The sequence below is a fragment of the Pseudorasbora parva genome, chromosome 18, assembly GCF_024679245.1.
Source record: "Pseudorasbora parva isolate DD20220531a chromosome 18, ASM2467924v1, whole genome shotgun sequence".
NCBI classification, from domain to species: domain Eukaryota; kingdom Metazoa; phylum Chordata; class Actinopteri; order Cypriniformes; family Gobionidae; genus Pseudorasbora; species Pseudorasbora parva.
In genome coordinates this window covers 15,341,707-15,365,200 of record NC_090189.1, presented here as the reverse complement: position 1 = coordinate 15,365,200, position 23,494 = coordinate 15,341,707, and the positions used below count along the sequence as shown (strand labels likewise).

The 23,494-nt window shown below is 36.3% G+C and overlaps 1 protein-coding gene across 1 annotated transcript; it reads right to left on the bottom strand.

The window, feature by feature from the left end:
* Positions 1–5,228: 5,228 nt before the first annotated feature.
* LOC137046995 (E3 SUMO-protein ligase ZBED1-like) lies at positions 5,229–6,886 on the bottom strand. Its single transcript, XM_067424528.1, has 2 exons — positions 6,411–6,886; positions 5,229–6,227 (listed from the first exon to the last, which is right to left on the bottom strand). The coding sequence occupies exons 1-2, from the start codon at positions 6,816–6,818 to the stop codon at positions 5,331–5,333; spliced, it is 1,305 nt and encodes a 434-aa protein (XP_067280629.1). The 5' UTR covers positions 6,819–6,886; the 3' UTR covers positions 5,229–5,330.
* Positions 6,887–23,494: the final 16,608 nt, after the last annotated feature.

Below are 23,494 nucleotides of genomic sequence, written 5' to 3'. Positions count from 1 at the left end.
GACATGAGCACATTAATAAGCTATAGTTCTCTGCTGGTGTTCCTGCTCAGAGTGCCAGAGTGCTTTGTCATCTGGCTTCACTTACCTGTCAGTTTCTCACCAGGCAGCCATATTGAACTACGTCAATAAGCTCCAAACCAATACGCTGAAAAGAAACATCGGCCATGCCAAAATTAGTGGCATCATTTCCCCCCCAAATGTTTTGACAATACCCCATGTGGTGGTGGGTGTGCGGTATGGCAGTAATTCTTTAAACGCTTTCCCCTTTCAACCACTCTCAATGAGTAATGGCTGAAGTCCACTTTGCTGCACTCTTCTCTCCACCTCCTACTGTTTCTGAGAGAGAAAAAAAATGCTTATCATTATAGCTCAATTATTCAGGAGAGGAAATGCCATACTTCACTACCATTAACTTCACCACCGTAGGACAGGTGCAGTGTTTCCCACAGATTCAAAAGCAATGTGTGGTGGGGGGTGGGATTGACCATGTCTAACATGTATTCAAATGTAAAACCTACAAATAAGCAGTTATGATCTGCAATACTTTGAGCAACTTGACTACTATTTAATAAAGAGCCATACAGGAACTTTGTGGATAATGGCATTACAAATAAAAATATAATTTTTCGAGCCACAAATGACTCTAATTTGCCTCTTTGCATTTAACAATTCTCTATTTTAACCTTAACTACTACACTAATTTTAATATAAATAATATAAATATTAGAAGAAAAATATTTTAAGTGGTTTTAAATGGACAATAATTATTGCACAAATAGTATTCAGTACCAAAAGTTCTCCTCATAATATTCAATAAATATTACTAAACTAAAATATAGAACATTTATTTAATTTAAAAATAGTTAAGGTGTATGTCATATTTGACCATGATAGTAAGGAAAACCTCAGGGTTAAATACAAGAAGAGCATAAAATTAATGTTACCAATGTTGCATCTCCATCACTCCATAATAAAATGATACTGTAAATGTGGTTGATGTGATAATCAGTCCACACTATGCTGTCCTGTTTACCAAAAATTGCTGCAAATACCTGTATAGTGAAGCTGTTGTATGTTCAAATGTATTGATTGACACAGCACTGGTTTGTTTAGAACTATTGAGAGCGCCGTGATCGCGTGACCGCATGCGTTGCAGCGAGACGAACGCAATGGCTCTGTTTTTAACTGTTATGCAACACTAAAGGGGCCTAAACGGTATTTGTTATTTGAATTTCATATTAAAACTTTCGAAAAAACTGTTAGGCTTAGACTTTGTTTCATATAAAAAACAATTAGGATTTTCTTGGGCAGAGTGAGACGGTGAGAGAAGAGCCTGAACGTGTTCGTATAACAACAAATGTGTGTCATTTTGGAAATTTGCATCGAGTGTGTGTGTACCTTAATATAAAATAGGCTTTTTGGCATGAATACAATCAGAGGCAGACAGTAGTGAGTATTTTGTACATCCCAAGTAAATAATTTTTTTTCAATGTACTTTATCAGTGTTCTTCTTTGGAAAACTTTTACTTCACAACATTTCAAAACATAATATTGTACTTTTTACTGCACCGTCTTTCGTATTGAATATCATTTAATACTTAATTACATTAAATATTAAAATTTTACTTGAGTAGAAGTAAGAAAGTACTTTATGTTTAATGTAATTAAGAGTTAAAGATAATAATAAACATTTTTTTTTTCATGAAATGTACTGCAGTAAAAAGTATGACAATATATATTATGCTTTGGAATGTAGTGAAGTAAAAGTCTTCCAAAGAAAAATGCTGATAAAGTATATACTTGAAAAATTCACTTGAGTAGAAAGTAAAAATACCCCACTACTGTCCACCTCTGATTACAATAATTAACATGCAATTCTGCGGATATATAAATGATGACAATTTCCATTTGTAATGTTTTTTGGTCTTTCAGTTAGTTTTTAAATCGCAGCTGACAGTAAATACCCCTTCTCTTGGCCGGATCTATTTAGAGCCAACAGCAAGCTTGACTGCAGTCTTTTCCAATTTCCCCCAAACCACTTTCCTTTTCTTCACATCTGCAAAAAATGAATTAAGATGTAAAGCTCCTAAACCCCTCAAGTGCTTTGTAACATGCTGTAACTCTACAGTTCACCACCCTGCAGTAACCCTGTAATGGTTATTGGTGGTTTTTGGAGGTTGTGTGAATCAATATTGTGAGTCTAAGGGTTCGTTTTTTGGCATTATTAAATGATAATCCAACACAACAGATGCCTCTGACATCTGCCCTTGGAATATATTATAACCAAGATAGCATTATTCATTCATTCACTGTGCCAAATGGCAGCATCAGAAATGTGGTTGTGAGTCTAGCCTGAAGGAATATGGGCACTGCGGTGTCTGGGTATTCGATGCGACTATTGATTGAGCTCACACTGTGAACTCCCCTTTCCTGTTTTTTTTCTCTCTGGTGGTTTGGTTTAATGCATGTTCTTTCCTTTCCACCACTAATTACTTCCTTTCTGACCTCAAGGCACATTCTGCAGTTCTAGAGAGCATCTTTATATATTGGTGTGTGTGTATGAACTATGGGTGGGATGGGAACAAGAGGTCACTCAGAATGGGATCCCATGGGCAGTAGTCTTCAATCTTACGGCTAGAGCAGTTCAAGAATATAGAAGCAGTCTAAAACACCACCTTGAGACATAGAACTGAGAAAATACTGTGGTGCCACAGTCTCAGTGGAACTGTAATAGCTCCCTGTTTTACCGTAAGCTTCGTTATCAGGACAGCTGCAGCACCTGAACTCCTGTTGTATTGGGTTTCTTTACTCCCTAGTGCAATGGCCCAGACTCTCATTTAAACACAGACGGCTACCTCCATGAGTGCCTGTTGAGATACACCTATTTGGCCCTCTGTTTTCTCTTATGAATTACCACTCATCAATCTCTTCCAAAGTTCAGTCCAATTACTGGTCAACAGATGCAAGGAAACGCAATTGCGATATGTTTTTCCACCAATGTGCCCTCAAGTGCTTTGCTTGAAAGTGCCTTTCACATTTTATTTTTGTAGAAAAGAACATTTTAAAAAGGTAAAATTGATGAATGAGTTTAAAGCAGATCATACGAATTCTAAACTATTGTGATTATTTGATTTGCATCATACTTGCACAACCTACAAGGTGGATCCAGCAGACATATAATAATTAACAATACGTCCCTGAAAAGGACACATGACCTTTTATACTCAATTAATATTGAAATGGAACAGATTGCTGAAAGGTTGTGTCTGGATTAGAGTGTTGCACTTGTAGATGTTTGGAGGTTTAATTGCAGTCACAAGAAAACAAAAAAACAAAATACAGCCACACAAGAAAGGTCACAGCCTGCCATGCACTTTAATTTATCAAACATGACTCTACTCTTAAAGATTTGCTCAAAGATATTCATGAGCCAGCATTGTAGCATTAATATTGTCACGCCCTCACAATCATCAGCCACGCCCACTCGTTCCCCATCACCATCATTCTGAACACCTGGGGCATCATCACCAGTCACCACTATATCAACCCAGCTCACCTTTACTCTCATTGTCTGGTCTCGCACCGATCCCATCACTGATTACCTGTCCTGCCTAGAAGCCTTCACCTGTTGTCATCATCATCGTCCTTCTATTGGTCTGCACCTTCATCGTCTTAACCATCATCATCCTAACCATCATCATCCTTCGTCTGAGTGTCACCTTCCCTTTAAGTATCACCTGTGTCTGAAACCTCGGAATAATAAACCTTGCACTTGCACTAATCCCTCTGTGTCCTCGTCTGTGTCTGACAAGTATGGACTTAGTGAAAGACATGAGTAAAATTAACTGAAATAATATATTCATAAATTCATGTCTTCTAATTCTACGCTAACTATTTTTGTATCATTTATTTAGTTTTTTAATGGTTTAGTTATTTTCATTTTATTTTTTTGATACTGGTAGCAGAAACCAAAATTACATAATTTTTTTAAAATTCTTTGCCGTTTTAAACTTGTTTAGTTTCTCTAAAGCATAGGAGTCTGTATATATCAACTGGGAATGTGGCTATAAAACGATACCCTTCATAAGGTTCATATCTAACGGTGCAAGTTCAAAATTCAGGTAAAATGAAATCACTCTAGAGTAACTAACAGTTTGCACCAGCACAAACCCTCTTTTGCTGTTAAAAAACTACTGTGAGGATTTACTAAAGACACGCAGTGAAAAATTTGTTCTGAAAAGGCATGGTCCTTTTAGCACCTGACCTTATTGCTGATTTAAACTTGCATTATTGCATATGCACAGTAGCGTACCGTGGGGTTTCAGTCAGGGCCTTCACTAACGATCAACACGCCCCACGCTAGGGTTGTTCCGATAGACGATAGTATCGTGTATCGACGATAGGCAGAGAGATCGCCGAAAGCTGAAGCTGTTGGCGATTTTAAGATGATATTTGGCTAGCTCCTTATGAAATCTAAAAAATATATTTTTCATTAGCCTATTAAATAAAAATATTATATTCGTAGTTATTATTATTATTATCATAATTACATTAATTGTACTCATTCTGCTAGCCTAATTCAAGCGCGTGGTGTTGCACCGGCATGCAAGTGCATGCATGCATGGCCAGTGCAACACCACACGCTTTTAAAATTTAAAAAGAATTACTCTTCAGTGAAAAAAACAAAACAAAAACGTTTTTTAAAGATTACAAAACTAGGTGTAGTTTCAGATTTTAATTGCAATGTGATCAACCTAGCCCTACAGTCACAAATTCACACGAGCCATGGCGAAAACGGCATCATCATCAGGCTAAAGCATTTTTTTTTTTCATAAATGTAAATTTATTTTATACTTATAGACTAATAATACAATGACAAATTGCTATATTATAATTATAGGCTATATCCGAACAGAACAATCAGTCAAAAAGTTTTACACAGCATTTTTAAACGACTTAACTGAACAACAATGAACAAAAAATATTGCACATAAGCCGTTAAAGTAAGATTTCTTGTTAAAGTGCACTGATACTTAAATGTCAGCAGACAATGTATTTTTATAATAAAAATAATTATTTTAGCCCTTGCCCGCTGTATGGGCTATAAAAATAAATAGTCCATTAAAATAATATTAAAATAAACAAATAATAATAAATTAAAATAATAAATAACAAAATAGGCTTTAATAAATGAGAAAACACAATAAAAAAACTAAAACGAAACGGCAAAACAATTAAATCACCTCAAATGTAGGCTACTCGAATAAACTTATTGCTAAAAAAAGGCCAGAAACAATTAAAACAACAATTATTTTTATGCAATTCAGGCATCAATGCCTACAGATTTTTGATAAGAAAACCAGCTGGTTTACTCTCTCAGGTTTGAGAAGGTTGCGGTGGGGAGTTACTATGTTGCCCGCTGCACTGAACACACGTTCCGATGGAGTGCTGGTTGCGGTAATGCATAGGTACTTTCTAGCCATGTTTGCCATTAAAGGAAACCGGCTTCCGTTTTCTTTCCACCATTCTAGTGGCTTGTCATCCCCATCAATGACTTCCTCTTGCAAGTAGGATGTGATCTCCAATTTTGCTCGCTGGTCTGCGGGTATTGTGGATGTAGACTGCTTTACTTTGCCCAGAAGACGTCCCAGTGTTTTGGGCCGCTTAGCCGGCTGCATCTCAGCTGCTGCTGCACCATCTACTTCTTTTTCGTCGTCCTCCTCCTCCTCCACTCTGATGCGTACAGGTGGCTTGTTTTTTTCTTTCCAGAATGTTACCATTTCAACCTCAAGCTGACTTTTGAGCACATCAAGGTGTTCGGCATCAATATGGTCCACCTTATAGCGTGGGTCAAGGAGGGTGGCTTTGCGCAACAACTGAAGTGTGCTGTCACCATATTTCGACTCAAGTTTCTGCAAGATTCCACTTTTAATTTCTGCCGTCATCTTTACATCAGTCTTCTCCTCTTTCAGAATATTCGTCATTAGACGCAGCATCGGCTGCAGAGATGATACGGTCACGTAATTCTCAGCTGATAAAATATCAGTAAATTCTGCTACAGGCTTCAAACCATCTTTGACAGCCTCTAGTACCGCAATGTCCTGCCAAGTTACGTTTGGGAGTGTGCGACGACTCTTGTCATCAGCAAAAACCCGTTTGATTGCAGGGAGTTGTTCCAGGATTTTTATTATCATGGCATATGTTGATCCCCAACGAGTTGCACAATCCTACAATAATAATAACAATAATATAATTTTAATAATAGTAATATTAATAATAATAAAGAATAATAATAATTAATCTAGCTATTAAAGTTTTCATTATTAAGTCTATCAAAGGATTAGGCTATTTATTATGGTATTACTAGGAAAACATTAAACCAATGAACTAAGATTTGTTCGTTGACGTACCGTTATCAGCATAGTTTGAGGTAGATTGAGCTGTTCCTGCGCCTTGCGGAGTTCTCGTCTTCTCAGCCAGCTGTGAGAGAATGCGCCATTTATTGAACGACAGATGCCAACAGCACGGTCAGTTTTTGGTTTTTCCTTTTGTAGTGAATAATTCACTGCCACATTCAAGTTATGGCCAAAACAGTTTAGCCATGGCCATTTGAGGTCTCGTATGGCCGCAACAATATTGGCCCCGTTGTCAGTGGTGATGCAGGAGATTTTACTTTCTTCAATGTCCCAATCGAGCACAATCTCTTTAAGCGCCTCAGACAGTACACCTGCAGTGTGGTTCTCCGGGATGAATGTTGTTTCGAGACATTTTGCGTGCAGTTTCCAGTCCTCAGAAATATAATGGACTGTAACAGCCATGTAGGGGGGTCATATTTATGCTTGACCACATGCCTGTTGTCAAAGCGACAAAATCAACCACTTTCAAATCTTTTGCGATGATCTCCCTCGTTTTATTGTACAGATCAGGGATGGCGGTTTTAGCAAAGTACTTGCGGCCCGGCAACTCGTACTGTTTGTCAAATGTCTGAAGTAGTTCTTTAAAACTTTCCTTTTCAACGGTATGATAGGAAACCATCTCCTTCGCGATATACTTAGAAACAGCTGCCGTGCATCGGGCCCATCATTCACTGTTTCGCTTGTACTTGGTGCTCTTCGCAAAAGCTCCGACGATGGATTGCTGAGTCGGAACTTTGCTGACCGTTACTGCAGCAGCCTCTTTTGGTGCTAGTTTAGCAGCCTCGGCGGGGTGGTGAGTTCGCAAATGTACGAACAAGTTTGTCGTTTGAGACTCTTTTACAGACACAACGTTTATGCAAACTTTGCAGATTGCTTGCGTTATGTCCTTGGGCTCTCCTTTCTCATCTGGTTTAAATCCAAAAAACTGCCAAATAGGTGATGTCACGTTTTTCTTGTTAACCAACTCCATCTTTGCTAGTTACACTTTGCTACATTGAACAACGATTAGTCTACAATTTCCGGTCTGTCATTTCCCAAGATAAAAAGTAATGTAAATATATATTAAATATATAAATAGGCCTAGTAAATTATAAAAAAAAGTAAAAGATGCAGACAAGTAAATAAACAAGTTGATGAATTAATTAATTTGGCAAAAAAGTAAACTGATTGCTCCGCCCCAACGCGATAAGATCGTGTATCGGCGATCTCACAGGCTGACGATATGGCGATTGGAAAATTAGGCATATCGCCCAACACTACCCCACGCCATAACACACACACACACACACACACACACACACACACACACACACACACACACACACACACACACACACACACACACACACACACGATCAACAAGCCCCACGCCGTCGCCATAACACACACACACCCCCACACGCACACGTTTGTTTTTGTGACATATGGGGACATTCCATAGGCGCAATGGTTTTTATACCGTACAAACTGTATTTTCAATCCCCCTACACTGCCACTGCCCCTAAACCTACCCATCACAGGAAACATTCTGCATTTTTACTTTCTGAAAAAAACATCATCCTGTATGATTTATAAGCATTTTGAAAAGTGACATGGCCAATGTCCTCATATTTCACCCTCTCCTGTGTGTCATAATACACACACACAAAATACAATAATGCACTGTACGCAATACTACTACGAACTTTGCTTTCATAGTGTTCGTTGGGAAGGGGGCAAGCAAAAAGTACACGGTAGACAAAAAGGCAATTTGACTATTTATTGATGATACTGCACTCACGTGTCACCGTTTAGGCAAATGGTGAAAAGAATCAAAATCAGCTGGCAAAAATACTCTTAAACAAACAAAAATACGGACCAACAGAACATCCAAAGAAACAGAAAAAACACTGCTTGTTAGCTAACATTACCGGCTTGACATCAGGATCGATCATTCGCACGCAGCCTGTCATCCGCGGCGGCCATAGTTTATTTCACACACAGAATTCTCACAACCCGCGAAAAGTTCAGACGGCTGATGACATCAGCAGGGGGTAGCACACCGACACAATCGCTGGGCCTCCGGGCCGTTCTATCACTACACATCAAATTTTGATTGGCTAATGACCCACGTCAGTCAAAGCTATGGTCCAATGGAAAATAGCAGCTTCAATGGAAGGCAAGCTATTCTTCTAGTGCTTGTCCTCGGAGCTGTGATGCGTTTAGATGATGACATATGGAAAATACACCAAAAATAAATACATTCTTTCTGGAAATATAATCGTAACATTATATATATATATATATATATATATAAAATTTTGACAGGGCCAGCAGAGAAGGCCCTGCTGGCCCTGACAGCCCACCACTGCATATGCATTTGTAGAAGTTTCCCTTTCAGACGCAACATTTATGGGAGGAAACTATTTAAAGGAATCATGCAAGGTTATTTAGTAAGGTTTGCATGAATCAATTTACTTTTGCACCATTATTTACCTCCCAAAAGCATATCCACCAGGCACTAATTTGCGCTACTCTTGGTAGATGGCATCTGTCATTATGAAAATGATCTGGCTTCGTCTGTGTTATCTAACTTCTATCTGTATAGCATGTGCACTTTTATGGGATTGTGCTTTCATGCTAATTTGCCCTGTTTAGTAAAACCCCCTGGCCCTCATTCTGTAAACTAAAGCCACGGGCAGCTGTTCTGTGTTTTTTTATATCACAAGCAATACCACACAAATGAACTTTTTAAATCTAATAAATATCAAACAGAGAGCTTTTGGTTTCTCATTGCATTCTGTGATGCTGGGGATAATCTAAAAATACTTCTCTCTGTAAAAATGAAAGTGAATAGTATATAAGGTGTCATGCGGACAGATGTGAAATGGAATGGAAGATTTTTCATGGCAAAGGAAGAGAGAAAGCAAGAGAATGACTCACATTCTGTCATCATCTCATCCTCATGTCGCTCTAATGTCACTGGTGTGACTTTTTCATGTGAAACTAAATGTCAGAGTTACTTTTATCCATGAAATGTGTTCACTGTCTGTAATTTTCAGTTGCAATTGTGACATACTGTAAAATATTTTAAAATGACTGCTTTCTATTTCAATATATTTTAAAAGTTATTTATTTCTAAATATTAGGCATTACTCCCATCTTCAGTGTCACATGACCCTTCAGCATTTGTGTGAGACAATTATCCACATTTAAAACTTTATAAACTAAAATATCTGGCTTCCGGCAAATGGCCTGAGGAAGTTGATTTAAGGGCAAAAGAATAGTGATGTGTCGTTCATTTTGAACGAACCTCTAATATGACTCGGGAACAGCAAGTTGTGTCAGAGCTGTCTCTGATGACAGTACTAAAGACTCGAACCCGGAGACGCAAACACGAGAGGCGAACTAATCTTTCCAGGGAATATATATGATAAATGGGAAGTGACAAAAGAAAGAACGAATGTTCACAATTGTAAATGTGGACAATTCACTCAACTCACATTCAAAAAAAAATCCTTGATTAAACAAGGAAATCCGATGGTTCACAATAAGATTTGTTGAATGGATTCAGTTCAAAAAGGTATATTTGAAGATTTGATTCAAGATTCGGTTCAAATATTCAATTTAAAGATTCGGTTCAAAGAATCAAAAAGTCCGTAGGATCGCTGAAAACGATTCAGTAGTTCAAAAGAAAAATCCGTTGAGCAAAAATAAAACACTCATTCAGCAGTCTCTCTCTCGAAAAAAAAGAAACTAACGGGCAATCAATCTTTCCTACCCAATTCCTCAGGTGTTTGTTTGAACTCAAATCTCACAGTTCACAATGTTCAGCTCACGATCTCGAATCATCACGCTCACGCTGAATTGAACAGTTCCAGCGTAGGCCAAAAACTCGACCTGCATGTGCAACAGGCAGTTTTCAGTTCACAATACACATTACATTAACTGCTTCTAGTCTTAAAACAATCACATAGTAACAATTGTTACCTTATTTAACATATAGCAGTTACACTTCCATCTTAATTCGACAGCTTATAACATTACATTGCTTAACCAACATAAAAGTGCTCTTTCATCACCATCAACAACGAAATATGAACATTAAGAACTCATTTACACAATTAGTTTATCGTTACATCTCTTTTACCATGTTAAACAGCAGATCTTATCAGCTTTTCATTCTGATAAGGAAATACGTTTTCAATCTCTCTCAATTGAACACGTCACTACTCATTTAAATCACATTTATGACAGTTTACAGATTTCAAAATGTGTACTCACCAAATCCAAAGAAAATCGACCATATGTGTCTCTCTGCTAAACCTCTGCACAATTTATACACTTTTACACAAAGTTATGCTGCTGCTAGTTTCACCAGTCGCACAGATGAAAAAAAAGGCTTCTCCCATCCAGCAACTAGCGTGGTGGGGCGGGCCTTCAACATAAATCTCACGTAATTGGTCAATCATTGAGATGTCAATCATCACACTGACATGCATTTCACTTTGATTTCGTAATTATTTTACATGTTTCTATTCATTTCTTTTTATTTTATTAGTTTAATAGACTATTTAATTATTTCCTTTTTATAAATAAATGTATTAATTTATAAAGGGTTACATGTTATACACACTGTGTATGTGTGTGTTCTTGTAGGCTATATGGTTTATGAGGACACAAATGTGTATAATGACATGGGTATAAAATAAAACGTAATCATGGTTCATAATCCAAACTGCTTAAAAAACCATACTAAATGATAATCTTTATAATTCAGCGACAAACAGAACCTTTCTTCAGAACCGACATTTTTGGTTTGTACTGTACTGTGAGATCATGCTACAAGGCAAAATACAGATATTATCTTAAAGGGAAAGCATTCTTGGTGTTTTTGTCATATTGCAATAGCCTGTTTACAGTTATATAACAAAATCAAGCTGATACGGTATGTTAATAGAGAAAGGTGTCAAAATAACTTATTACATGCTTTGAATTCCTTATATATATATATATATATATATATATATATATATATATATATATATATATATATATATATATATTAGGGCTGTATTGAATACGTTCCGGAGTACGTTGAACGTGACCGACTGAAAGGGAACCACAGTTTCATCAGCTTGACCTCAACATCTAAGACAGTACGAAATATGCGAGAATTGTAGCATGCATAAAGGTCTTGGCTACATCAACAGAGAGACATTCGCCTTATTCACCTGGCGGCCATTTTGAAAACTCTAACGCCGTTGTGGGGTACACAAAACCCGGAAGCTGGACTCTGATACAGTACTAATCAGTAGCCGCATTCTGTTTCACTGCACTTCGTCACTTAGGATAAAATCCTACAGAGGACAAACCTTTCACCGTTTTCCGGAGGATAATGGATTACATCGAGAGTGGATTAAAAAAATATCAGAAGGGATCCTGGTCGTAATTTCTGCATTTTACTACAGACGAAGTTCGAAAGACTTAAGCAATAGCAAGACTGGGACATGTCAAGTCAGCTTTATTCAGCGCTTTTACAATACCGATTGATCCAAAGCAGCTTCACGGTGTTAACAGGACAATATTGCAACAAAATTTGATTCGGCTGCAGTCATTCTGGAGAAAACGGTGATGTTATAAGCTTAATTTAATCTATCATATAGTGTCAACGTGGGCAGATCAGTATTATAGTTGATACAGTTAATTTACATGTGGGAGATATGTGTATGTATAAGCTACTGGATCTTCATATATGTAAAATAAAATGTCCATTTATCTAAAGAATAAAGTACAATTTTATGACACATGGATGATGTCTTTCATAACTTTACAACTTGTCAGAACATCAGAAAGAAATAAGTCATTCAAAAACATTGATAGGCACACTGGTCTAGGTTTGTAAATGGTAACTATGTACATTTATTGGTATGGAGGAATACAAATGGCCTGCTTGTATATTGTAAGTATGGAAAAACGTACTAGAAACGGGCAGAACATTAGAAATTACATTAGGAGGAAAGTTAAAAAACATTAACAAATGAAAACTATATACATAAACATATTATCAGTGATGCATTACATGATTTTGATACACACAGCAGGCAGAAAGTGAGTGACACAGAATGCTGCTATTGATAAGTACTGTATTGGAGTCCAACTTCCGGGTTTGTGTACCCCACAACGGCGTTAGAGTTTTCAAAATGGCCGCCAGGTGAATAAGGCGAATTGTCTAATTTGTCTAACATTTGCTAAATTATATTTAATTTCCCTCACCATTTTCTTTACATGTTTTTTTTTTAAACTAAGATTCGAATCCAATATTACACAAAGATAATTTAACTCATTGACTATTTCTATCTTCTATCTTTCTAACAGGTGATTGAACTTGTTTTTAAGAAAAAATCCTTTAGTTTTACTAATAATCAAGTTCAGACATGATTTCTCCAGCCACTGTACCATTCTTTCCATAGCAACATGTAGCTTTTCAGCTACTAGCTCTGCGGTTTTCGCATGCGTAAAGATAAGTGTCATCAGCATACATTTGCACTTGTATCCAATAACACTGAAGCGGGAGATCATTAACATAAAGACTAATAAGCGGCCCAACACTGATCCTTGTGGTACACAAGTTTTCGACTGTTCAGTTCTGTTCATATTTACATTTAAAAAGCAGACATTAAAGTAACTTAAAAATCACTTTCCCTATTAATACAGTAATTGGTTAAGTAATTCAATTTCTTTTAAAAGAAGTAACTAGTAACTGTAACTAATTACTAATTTTAGTAACTTGCCCAACACTGTTCATCAATACATCATGTGTCAGGTCAAGGGTTACTCTTTCACCATAAGCTGATGCATACAGCTTTGTAAATTTTTAAATATGGATATTTTGTCTCACACAAATGCATGGCTTTGCTCCAGAAGGCCTTTATTAACCCCTCGGAGCCGTGTGGATATCTTATGATGGATATGTACTATTATGGACTTCAAACTGATCTTCAAAAACACTGCCAATATAATATCTTGGAGGAGCCAGATTTTTGTGTGTGTGTGTGTGTGTGTGTGTGTGTAACTCTAATTGTATTCGTCTGAAAGAAGAAAGTCATATACACCTAGGATGACTTGAGGGTGAGTAAATCATGGACTAATTTTCATTTTTTGGTGAACTAGCCCCTTAATATTTTTGTGGAAACAGTGACACATTTTCTGTTCAGAGTTCTTAAATGAATAGTATGTTCAAAAGAACAAGATTTATTTGCAATATAGAAACCTTCGATAAAATTACAAAACATATTTTACCATCACTGTTAAAATAAAAGTAAGTATAGTTTTTGAATAAAAGTAGTTTTTATATTTTATCAAATATTGAGATATAATCTTCAACCAATATCCTTCTATCTAATCTCCAAGCTATAACTCAAATATACAATGTTTCTTTTTCTAACAGAGGCCTTTTATGTGCCTGGCACTTTATTATGTCTCTTTTATGCTTTATTCTTTTCTTTTGTATTACATTCTTGAATTGCTATGCCTTTTATCTGAAGCTATTGCATTTGCATGCCAATTCCATGCCAGACTTCTCTTGCCTTTTATAAAATGATATTTTCCTATAGAGAATGTTGAGATAGGGTCAAATGCAGGGGCTAAAGAAGATCAACTATATAATTCCCTTAACAAATTGGCACTTTGATCTAATTTTAATCCACAGCAGTGAATTGTAGGCTGTGAGGTTAATAAAGATTTTTTTTTAAATTCCATAGATTTTCTTTGTCATTGCATAGTGGTACTGTCTCCTGACTCCTCCCTGTAAAATATTGTTTTGCAGACCCAAGAGAAAACTTCAGAAAAATATATTTTTTTTGAAAGATGTAAAAAAATGTTTTTGTTAATTTCAGTATTTCATGCATTATTAATTGTGTTTCAGTTGGAATGTTAGCACAATGAGAAATTCTGTGGATAAAAGGAAATGCATTGCACTGAAACAAAATGAAGGAAGTCAGGAAGATAATGAAGTGCTCGCTGAGACGTGAGGTGTGCAATTCCTTTATTCTACATGTCTAATGCCATTCTGACGACATTGCTTTTGTGCACTGTTGTATAAATGTAATCAAGGCTTTTAAGATCTGCCCTGCAAAGGTAACACTAGAAAAACAACTGTAATACAGGCTCATGATACAACGACTCATGATATATTCTTTTTGAGGAAAGAAACCAAATCATTTCAAACCATTTGGCAGACATCAGGATGACCACAAATGGCTAGTAAGCTCAGAGTTTTCAGTAAAATTCAGGGAAAATTTATACATTTCACTTGCAATTCAGAGGAGCAGCCATCTGAAGTCATTGAGGCTGCTTTTACTTCACAGCAAGGATTGGCTTTGAATACTTTCATCTTAAATTCTTTGGTTCCTGTCATGTTTAATTTTTCATCACCGTCTTTTCATGTCAATTTAACTTTGATACTAACACTCCTCCATCGACCCTATTCATAGAATATGGGTATCTTTTGACAGTCCAGTTTATCTGGCAGCGTTTTCAGGTTTCTTAAGTACTTAATTCAGCCTCAGCCACTCGATAAAGAGCACCAAAGATATGTCAGCAACAAATCTTTGTATTAATTATCAACTTGAAATTTAGTTTGGATGCAATAAAATGAGCAATTGGTGTTCTTGAAACACAGATAAGGTCAGCAGTGACATGAAAGAACTTGGCTCCAGACTGCAAATAAAATTATCACAACTGCGGCAAAAAATAAATAAACGTTCAACAACATTTAAAAATCTAGTTACCACTAAGTCAGGAAAGCTTTTTGTGCATCAATTTGATTTTGTGAGATGTCATCTCATCAGATTTGGTGTCCTGCCAGTGCCTTGTCGTTTTCTTCGCAAAAACAAATACAATGTGTGCTGCTGTGATGTTCAATTTGCAAACAAATAACTATTATGAATTCTTTTTGATGAGCAAGTCGAAACGATTGTCAAAATGGCATTGAACTAGAGTTTGATTCAAACACACCCAGTCAGTGAATCAGAGTTCACAACAGATCAAGTCATTTTAAATGATATCCTATTCAAAATTAACCTGAAATTGTTACTTTGATGTACAGTATTTAGGTACATGGTTTTGGTCACATAATGCTGTGAGCATTTAGCCTGACAGGCCAGACCCACATCAAGATGTTTGGTCTGGAAACTCACCATAGACAGGGCTCAATCCGAGGAGCGGGATAAACGGTTGTCTTTCAAACTCCCTCTGCACGCGATAGGATAGCGCTACAACCAACCAGAGCAACGAAGGTGAAACAGAGCTTGCTGACAGATTAAACATTCACCGTATCCGGTCGGCTAAACTCCGAACACATCTTCCCTTTTTAAGAATGACTTCAGTGCCGTTCTTTGTTCTTTTCTCAGAGAAAAGCTTAACTCCAAGTCTTCCAGAATCGCAGTCAAAGCTGATTCGAAAGACCGCCGCCGTTCGCCAGTTTCTGTGTTTACTAGAAGCACGCAAACGCAACTCGGCCATCGTCATTATGGCCCCGCCCACCGACTCTATACACGATGTGATTGGCCCGTCCAGATTGAGAGGAATACAGCTCAGAAGGGTATTGAGTTCCTAGACGACACTTGCAGGCAGATTAAATTTGCTGCCGCTAGGGTGTGTCTAGAAATCCTATCAGTGCAGAGGGCATTTGAAAGACAACTGTTTATCCCGCCCCTCGGATTGAGCCCTGTCTATGGTGAGTTTCCAGACCAAACATCTTGATGTGGGTCTGGCTTGTCAGGCTACATGTTCGTAGAATTTTGAGGAAAATAATGAATTTAATCAATTCTGGACAACTTTTTGGACACAATGTATACAAAAAGTATGATGTTATGTTCACTTAAAGAATAGTATAGGCCTACTCAGCAGTATAAATCTTAACTAGTTTATTGAGAGTATACTTCAACGTGCACTTTCATAAAGTAAAATAATTACTACAAGTATTAAAGAAACTACTAGTTCACTTCCAGTACAGATGGAGTAAAAATGAGAAACATAGTTGTGCACTTAACGTTTACTACTATTACACTTATAGTACACTTAAACATATACTTGATTTATACTAAAATGTGTTTCATCCAAATTTAGTCCCAAGCAGTATTGAAATAGTACACTTACAAGTTTACTGATAGTACATTGATAGTAGTATATAAACCATACTTAAAAATGTACTTGAACTACTTAGTTATACTTCATAAAATTAACTTGAAGTATACTTCTTTTTTTGTAAGGGTAATGTTATTCTTAAAAACAAACAAACAAAAAAACCTTTAGAAACCTTAATATTTAATAAATATGAGGGGAGCTTCCAGGTCTTCTTTTCATGCTGAGTTTCCACACTACATCACATATAAGGACTCTGAAACTTGAATATGGATGTGAACAAACATTTTATTTTTATTATGCCTTACATCATTGCATTTACATCCACCAGACAAGACAATTTCACCAAAGTACCTTATCTGCACAGGTTATGGAAACTTTTAGCCTGAGTAAAATTCCCATTTCAGAATTTTTTTGGGGAGGCAGTTAACTTTTATTACCTCAGCAGAATCATTCTTGTTAAAACTAGATGAAGTGCAACACCATTAACATGAAGCTGCAGGATTGGTGCACATCTTTGAAAATACCTTCACAGCTCACTTCCTGCAGAAAACATTTGACACTATCTCTTAATTAATTTTCACTGGACAGAAGTATTTTTAGCCTGCTCAAGATGGTAACAAATTGCGATTTCTCATGCTGGTCTGGAGAATGAGAAGTCATTGGTCGTCCCATGTGGCTGGAAAGTCGTGGCACGCCAGCAATGTTCAGACATTTATTTACTGAGGCAGTTACTCCCCTGGAGTCGGAGACAGAACAGATTGAATGTCATGCTGTGCTCTCTAGCATCCAGACCTTACCCCGACTTACTGAATGTATGTGTGTGTTAGTCTGACCTGATCACTTGCTCTAGTTCTAGTTCATAGATTGTTACCATGATTTTTCAAAGAGGACATTAAGATCAAAAGACAAGTGCAATCATATATATTTACATAGATGCCTCATTCCATTGATCTGAAATAATGAGAAATTATATATATAATAATGAAATAATGAGGAATTATATATATAATAATGAAATAATGAGGAATTATATATATATATATATATATATATATATATATATATAGAGAGAGAGAGAGAGAGAGAGATAGAGAGAGAGAGAGAGAGAGAGAGAGAGAGAGAGAGAGAGAGAGAGAGAGAGAGAGAGAGAGAGAGAGAGAGAGAGAGAGAGAGAGAGAGTGGCTCTCATAGAAAAAGCCTCATTGACATGCATTATAAGAGCAATGGCTGGAATTAAAAATCTTAATTTGTGTTCTTCTGAAGAAACAAGCACACCTACATCTGATGCCCTGGGGGTAAGCAGATAAACATCAAATTTTCATTTGTGGGTGAACTATCCCTTTAATCTGCAGGTGCATCTCCTGAACGAGGGACAATTCAAGGCAGGTTTTGCTAAAAAAGTTAAAGCTCAAGGAACGATACTGGTCATGGCAGTAATGAAAGGGATTTTTTTAATAGTTTAGTTATAGCCAGTTTATAATAGTTTGTTTTATGGATATAATATTGCCTTTGGCTTTTGGCCTGCTCAGTTGGGGACTCAAAATTTTCAATTACTGATCTGCCCACACTAACACTATATGATAATTGAAATTAGATGGATAGCATCACCGTTTTCTCCAAAACGGCTGTAAAGCCAAATCAAATTCTGTTGCATTATTTAGAAGCTGCTTTGAAACAATTGGCACTGTACAAAGCACTATAAAGGTGCCTTGACTTATGTCAAAAATGAATGCTCTCTGCACAAAGTAAACGTTCATCAGATACTTTTACTTTAAACCCACTAAATCCCAGCCTCAGTCCATTTAGAAGTACCGGTATTAGGTAGAAACCTACCAGTATACAGTTAAAAGTACAAAACAGATTTTATGTAGCAGCATGACTCTAAACAAATAGCCAAGCTCAGTGCTTTTTGTTGTTGTTGTTGTTGTAAAAACGACTTTTTTTTACACTGTATTTTAAAAAAGGTGTTTTTAATTATTGTTTTTCCCGCCTAAACTTCTTGAAGTAAGAAATACACCAGCAGCACCACAAGAAACAAAACTGCACTTGTCAAGCCATTTCATATTGCTTTTAATTTTTTATTGTTGTATTTTCTTTCTTACACTGTTTGAGTACAACCGTATAAAGATTCTCTTGGTCATGTCGACATTCAGACATCAATATGATGCAAGCAGAATGAAAAGATGTGATAAGCAAGAAAGCACGCCCTCATCTCCAAACTTGAGACACAGTAAGTCTATATCTCATATTTTTCATCTTTTTTTCTCATCCTTTCTTTGATTTGTGATATTTCGTCTTCAGATTATTCTCTGCTCTGGGTCTCCAGAGGGAGAGAGAGAGAGACTGGGACTGAAAATTGATATCTTTCCAGATGCATTGAAGATATCAAAAAATCATTTTGTTTCTAATTTAGACTACACATGGTTTATAGAAACGAAGAGCGAATTTCAAAGATGTTTTTTTTCCCACAGCACTGTCTGTTCTTTGTCAGTGGTTGGCTCTTATGATAATAGAGAGCCATTTATGTCTGATGAGAACTTTTTATCTAAAATAAAATTGTCTATTTATTATTATGTACTTCCCAGAGACATGCACACATAAACAAGATTCATACATGGCCTTTCAATAAATCTTTGTGCTTGTTTACATTGGAAAAATGACAAAGAGGAGACATGTGATGCCTCGGGTGATGTTTATTATGTTTACTACATCGCAAGGTTCAATTTGCATCTTTGCAATTGTATCCATTGCTGTTTTCTATTTTATTTGGGGCCCTCAAGGACCTTTTGGATTTTGGATGGATTTGAAAAGTGCTTCATGTTTTAAATTACATTTTTATTTTATTTGAGAAGTTCAACCAAAGATATCTCAAGAGATTTGAGGGCACACCACTCTGCATGTGATTTGAATCAACAGCCAATACACCTGTGAAACCCTTTGTCCCAACCTGCTTATGAGGGTTATTTAAATTTGAATGTTCAATCAGGGCCATGCTCCTTCTTACAGACCAAAATGCATCTATTTACAAGAAAGATTAGAGCAGAGGATTACTGAGAATCAGAAATAGCTTGTGTGATCCATCTCCACACAAAACGTGAGCAAACATGAATATCTCGTCCTTGAAACGCTGTTTTCCAAGAAAACTTGAACTTTATAATATATATATATATATATATATATATATATATATATATATATATATATATACACACACACACACACACACACACACACACACACACACACACACACACACACACACACACACACACACATGTCGTGTTTTCATGTTTTTTGGGGACTTTCCATAGGCGTAATGGATTTCATACTGTACAAACTGGACATCCTATCCCCTTACACTGCCCCTGCCCCTAAACCTACCCATCACAGGAAACATTCTGCATTTTTACTTTCTCAAAAAAACTCCTTCTGTGTGATTTTATAAGATGTTTTCCTCATGGGGACCTAAAAATGTCCCCACAAGGACAAGGATTTCGGATATTGCCATCTTTGTGGGGACATTTTGTCCCCATAACGTAGGGATTACCAGGTCACACACACACACACACACACACACACACACACACACACACACACACACACACACACACACACACACACACACACACACACACACACACACACACACACACACACACACACCACAACGTTGTGTTTTTGTGAATTGTGGGGACTTTGCATAGGCGTAATGGATTTTACACTGTACAAACTGTACATTCTCTCCCCCTACAGTGCCACTGCCACAAAAACCACAGGAAACATTTTGCATTTTCACATAAAAAAAAAAAAAAAAAAAAAAAAAAAAACATAATTTAGTATGTTTATAAATCTATTTACATTATGGGCACCGCTGGCCAGTCCCTAAAATGTGATTTCGGTTTACATTGTTGGGACGATATTTGATATTATATGACCCGTGTGTGTGTGTGTGTGTGTGTGTGTGTGTGTGTGTGTGTGCGTGCGTGCGTGCGTGCGTGCGTGCGTGCGTAGGTGTGTGTGTGTGTGTGTGTGTGTGTGTGTGTGTGTGTGTGTGTGTGTGTGTGTGTTTATACTTATCATTACATCATTAGGTCCACATGTTAAAGTTTAGTGAGATTAGTATTAATTATAGCAATCAAAATCATTATTGATAAATTAAACAGCAAATCACAGTGTCCTCTAAGTAAGGTTATTAATCAATAGAATATGCTTCTGTTGAGGTCATCAGAGAAAAAATTTGTAATTCAATATGCAAATTCTAGGTGAAGAACACCTCCCATTAATCACTGTTCTCAAAATAGTTACAAATTTGTGCATATGCACTACCATTCAAAGGTTTGCGGTGGGAGCATTTTTTGATGGAAGTCTCTTATGCTAATTGGTGAAAAATACAGTGAGTATTGTGAAATTTGATTACACTTTTAAATAACAAATTTTATATATATATTTCTTTTTTTTCTTTCTGTCATACAATGCTGAATTTTAAGCATCCATTATTCCATCCTTCAGTGTTACGTGATCCTTCAGAAATCATTCTAATACGCAGATTTATTTTTTAAAACAGTTTTTGTTGCTGAATATTTGTATAGAAGCTGTCAAAACTAACAATAAAGACACTTCTAATGTTATAAAAGAGTCATATTTCAAATACATGTTCTTTCAAATTTTCTATTCATCAAAGAATCCTGAAAAATATGAAAACATTACATAAAGATGTTAAGCAGCACATTTCTTAAACATTAAGAACCATTGTTATTGAGCACCAATATTTTTTAATAATTCAACCCAAGCATATTAGAATGCGGTAATGGTGTTGAAAATTCAGCTTTGCCATCACATGAATAAATTAACTTTAAAATTATATTAAAATGGAAAAACAAATTTTTCATTAGAATAATATTTCATAATATTACTGTTTTTCTTTACTTTTCCAAATGCAGCCTTGGCAAACATGAGAGGCTTATTTCAAAAAGTCAAAGTCAAAAAATAATAATATTTCTAACTTTACAAGTGTATGCACTTGTGGTTGTTTCTTGCTTAGAATTCTTTATTGAAGAATTTTGAATTAAGTTTCCTGTAGAGAAACTGAATGAGAAGAATACATGGGAAATGGTTGTCAGAACTGTGACTGTGGACAGAAACTTGTGTGTCTGTTTGGTCTCAGTTTCAGTGTCTTGACTTTGTCATTGTTGTTATACCACCAGTTCAGTCTTTCATAAATCATGAATTGCACTTTGCATTTCCATCAGCCTGCATGGTGATGTTCATGCTTCATCAACTATGCAGTATGTGACCTGTTTATCTTTGGTTATGACACACGTTTATTACCTTTTTATGAAACATCCTCCTCTAGCCTCTGTTTACCGTTAGCTAATATCCCATCTGTCTCTCTAAAATGAGTTTCTGTCTACTGTGAAGAAAAAGCTGTCAGCTCAGATTGTGTAATTTTATTAAAGTGTTTTGAAATAAAGTTTGGTATTATGTAACTTACCATAGAACATCTTTCTTCCCTGAGAAGAGCAACTGGATGTGGCAGAACTATCAATGACAAGTTTGTCCTCGTCTTTGATTTATTTATATATTTTTGGAGTAAAAATAGTAGCAACAGACCTACACCATGGAAGAGAAAACCAAAAAAAAAAAAAAAAAATGTTGCTCATTAAAAACAACAGTCATTGCTATGCAAATATTGAGGTTTTTGAAGCATTTTTGAAAGGAACAAACAACAATGGAAGTGATTTTAGACTGATTCTACCAACGTTTAAAGCAAAATTGCAGTAAAGCATTCAACGCCTAAAGCATACCCAATGATTTAGTAACAATAGAGTGTTGCATTCAACAATCTGATTTAATGTGTGCTTCCGAGTCTAAACTTTTACTGTACTTTTGAATTATGTAGCTGGCGGATATGCCATCGAATACCATTACCATAAACCTGATAAATGGGGTTGACCTACAGTGGTAATTGCCTATTAATGTAGGACATGGATGTTTTTAATATTAGGCTTAAAGCATAAGAGAAGATTTCACCACTGGGAAAAGCCATTCAACAAGAAATGAGTTCAGAATGTTTGCCCTTAACTTCAAACTTTTAAAAAGTGTGGGTCAAGGAGGATTTTCCTTTTCTGAAACCACTTTGATGCCTCAGTGGACATTAAACTCTGTTCAACCACAGAGAAAACCAGCCCCATGTATTTTCCAGCTTAATTTGTTGACGTTAGTGTGAACAGTGGGATTTTTCTGTAGGAGCCTGACCCTTGACCCATGAGTCAGAATGATGTCTTACTATGTACATAAAGTGACATTTTCCATGAAAGTGATGGAAGTTAGGATTATTCTTTGTTTGTAACACAAATTATATTTGTTGATTTCATTAAGCCTACCAACTTTACCTTTCGTTTTGTTTCTAAAATGAGTTTCCATTACAAACGCCTTCTATTACTTTTAATGGAACACGTCTTAAAGATTATGCAGCTCACACACTGAGAGGGGAAAATCTAATAATTTGTTTTTTTTTGCCGTTCATTTGTGTATATCAAGCACTCAATTTTCCAGAGTAGAGAAACAATCTAATTTAAAAAAGACTAGCGATTCCCCCCTTTTCTTGTTTTCCCCGTTCATTTCCCCCATGAATCTTAGTAATTAATAGAATGCATTACAGGCTGCTCTGGTGACTTATTTGCCCAATTCTACCAGGCCTCAGGGACAAATCAGTCTGACTGATGAGGAGGGAATTAAGAGCGTGGAGAAGGAAGCTTCATAAACCTTAGTCAGGGTGATGCCATATTTATTTATTTATTTTGTCAGTGAAAGTGAGGCTACGCAGGACATGCATACAGTATATAATATTTTTTAAAGAAATATAATCACCCCAATGCTATTTTAAAGTTTCCTAATTTTGTGTTAGAGATCTCCTACAACAGGTTTACATGCATTAAAGGTAAAAAAAA

Bases quoted from the DNA above. Each gene is read 5' to 3' on its own strand.
- LOC137046995 (XM_067424528.1), bottom strand. From the start codon at position 6,818: ATGGCTGTTACAGTCCATTATATTTCTGAGGACTGGAAACTGCACGCA. The intron at 6,228-6,410 runs GTACGTCAACGA...TTATTATTGTAG, and splicing joins CTCAAACTATGCTGATAACG to GATTGTGCAACTCGTTGGGG.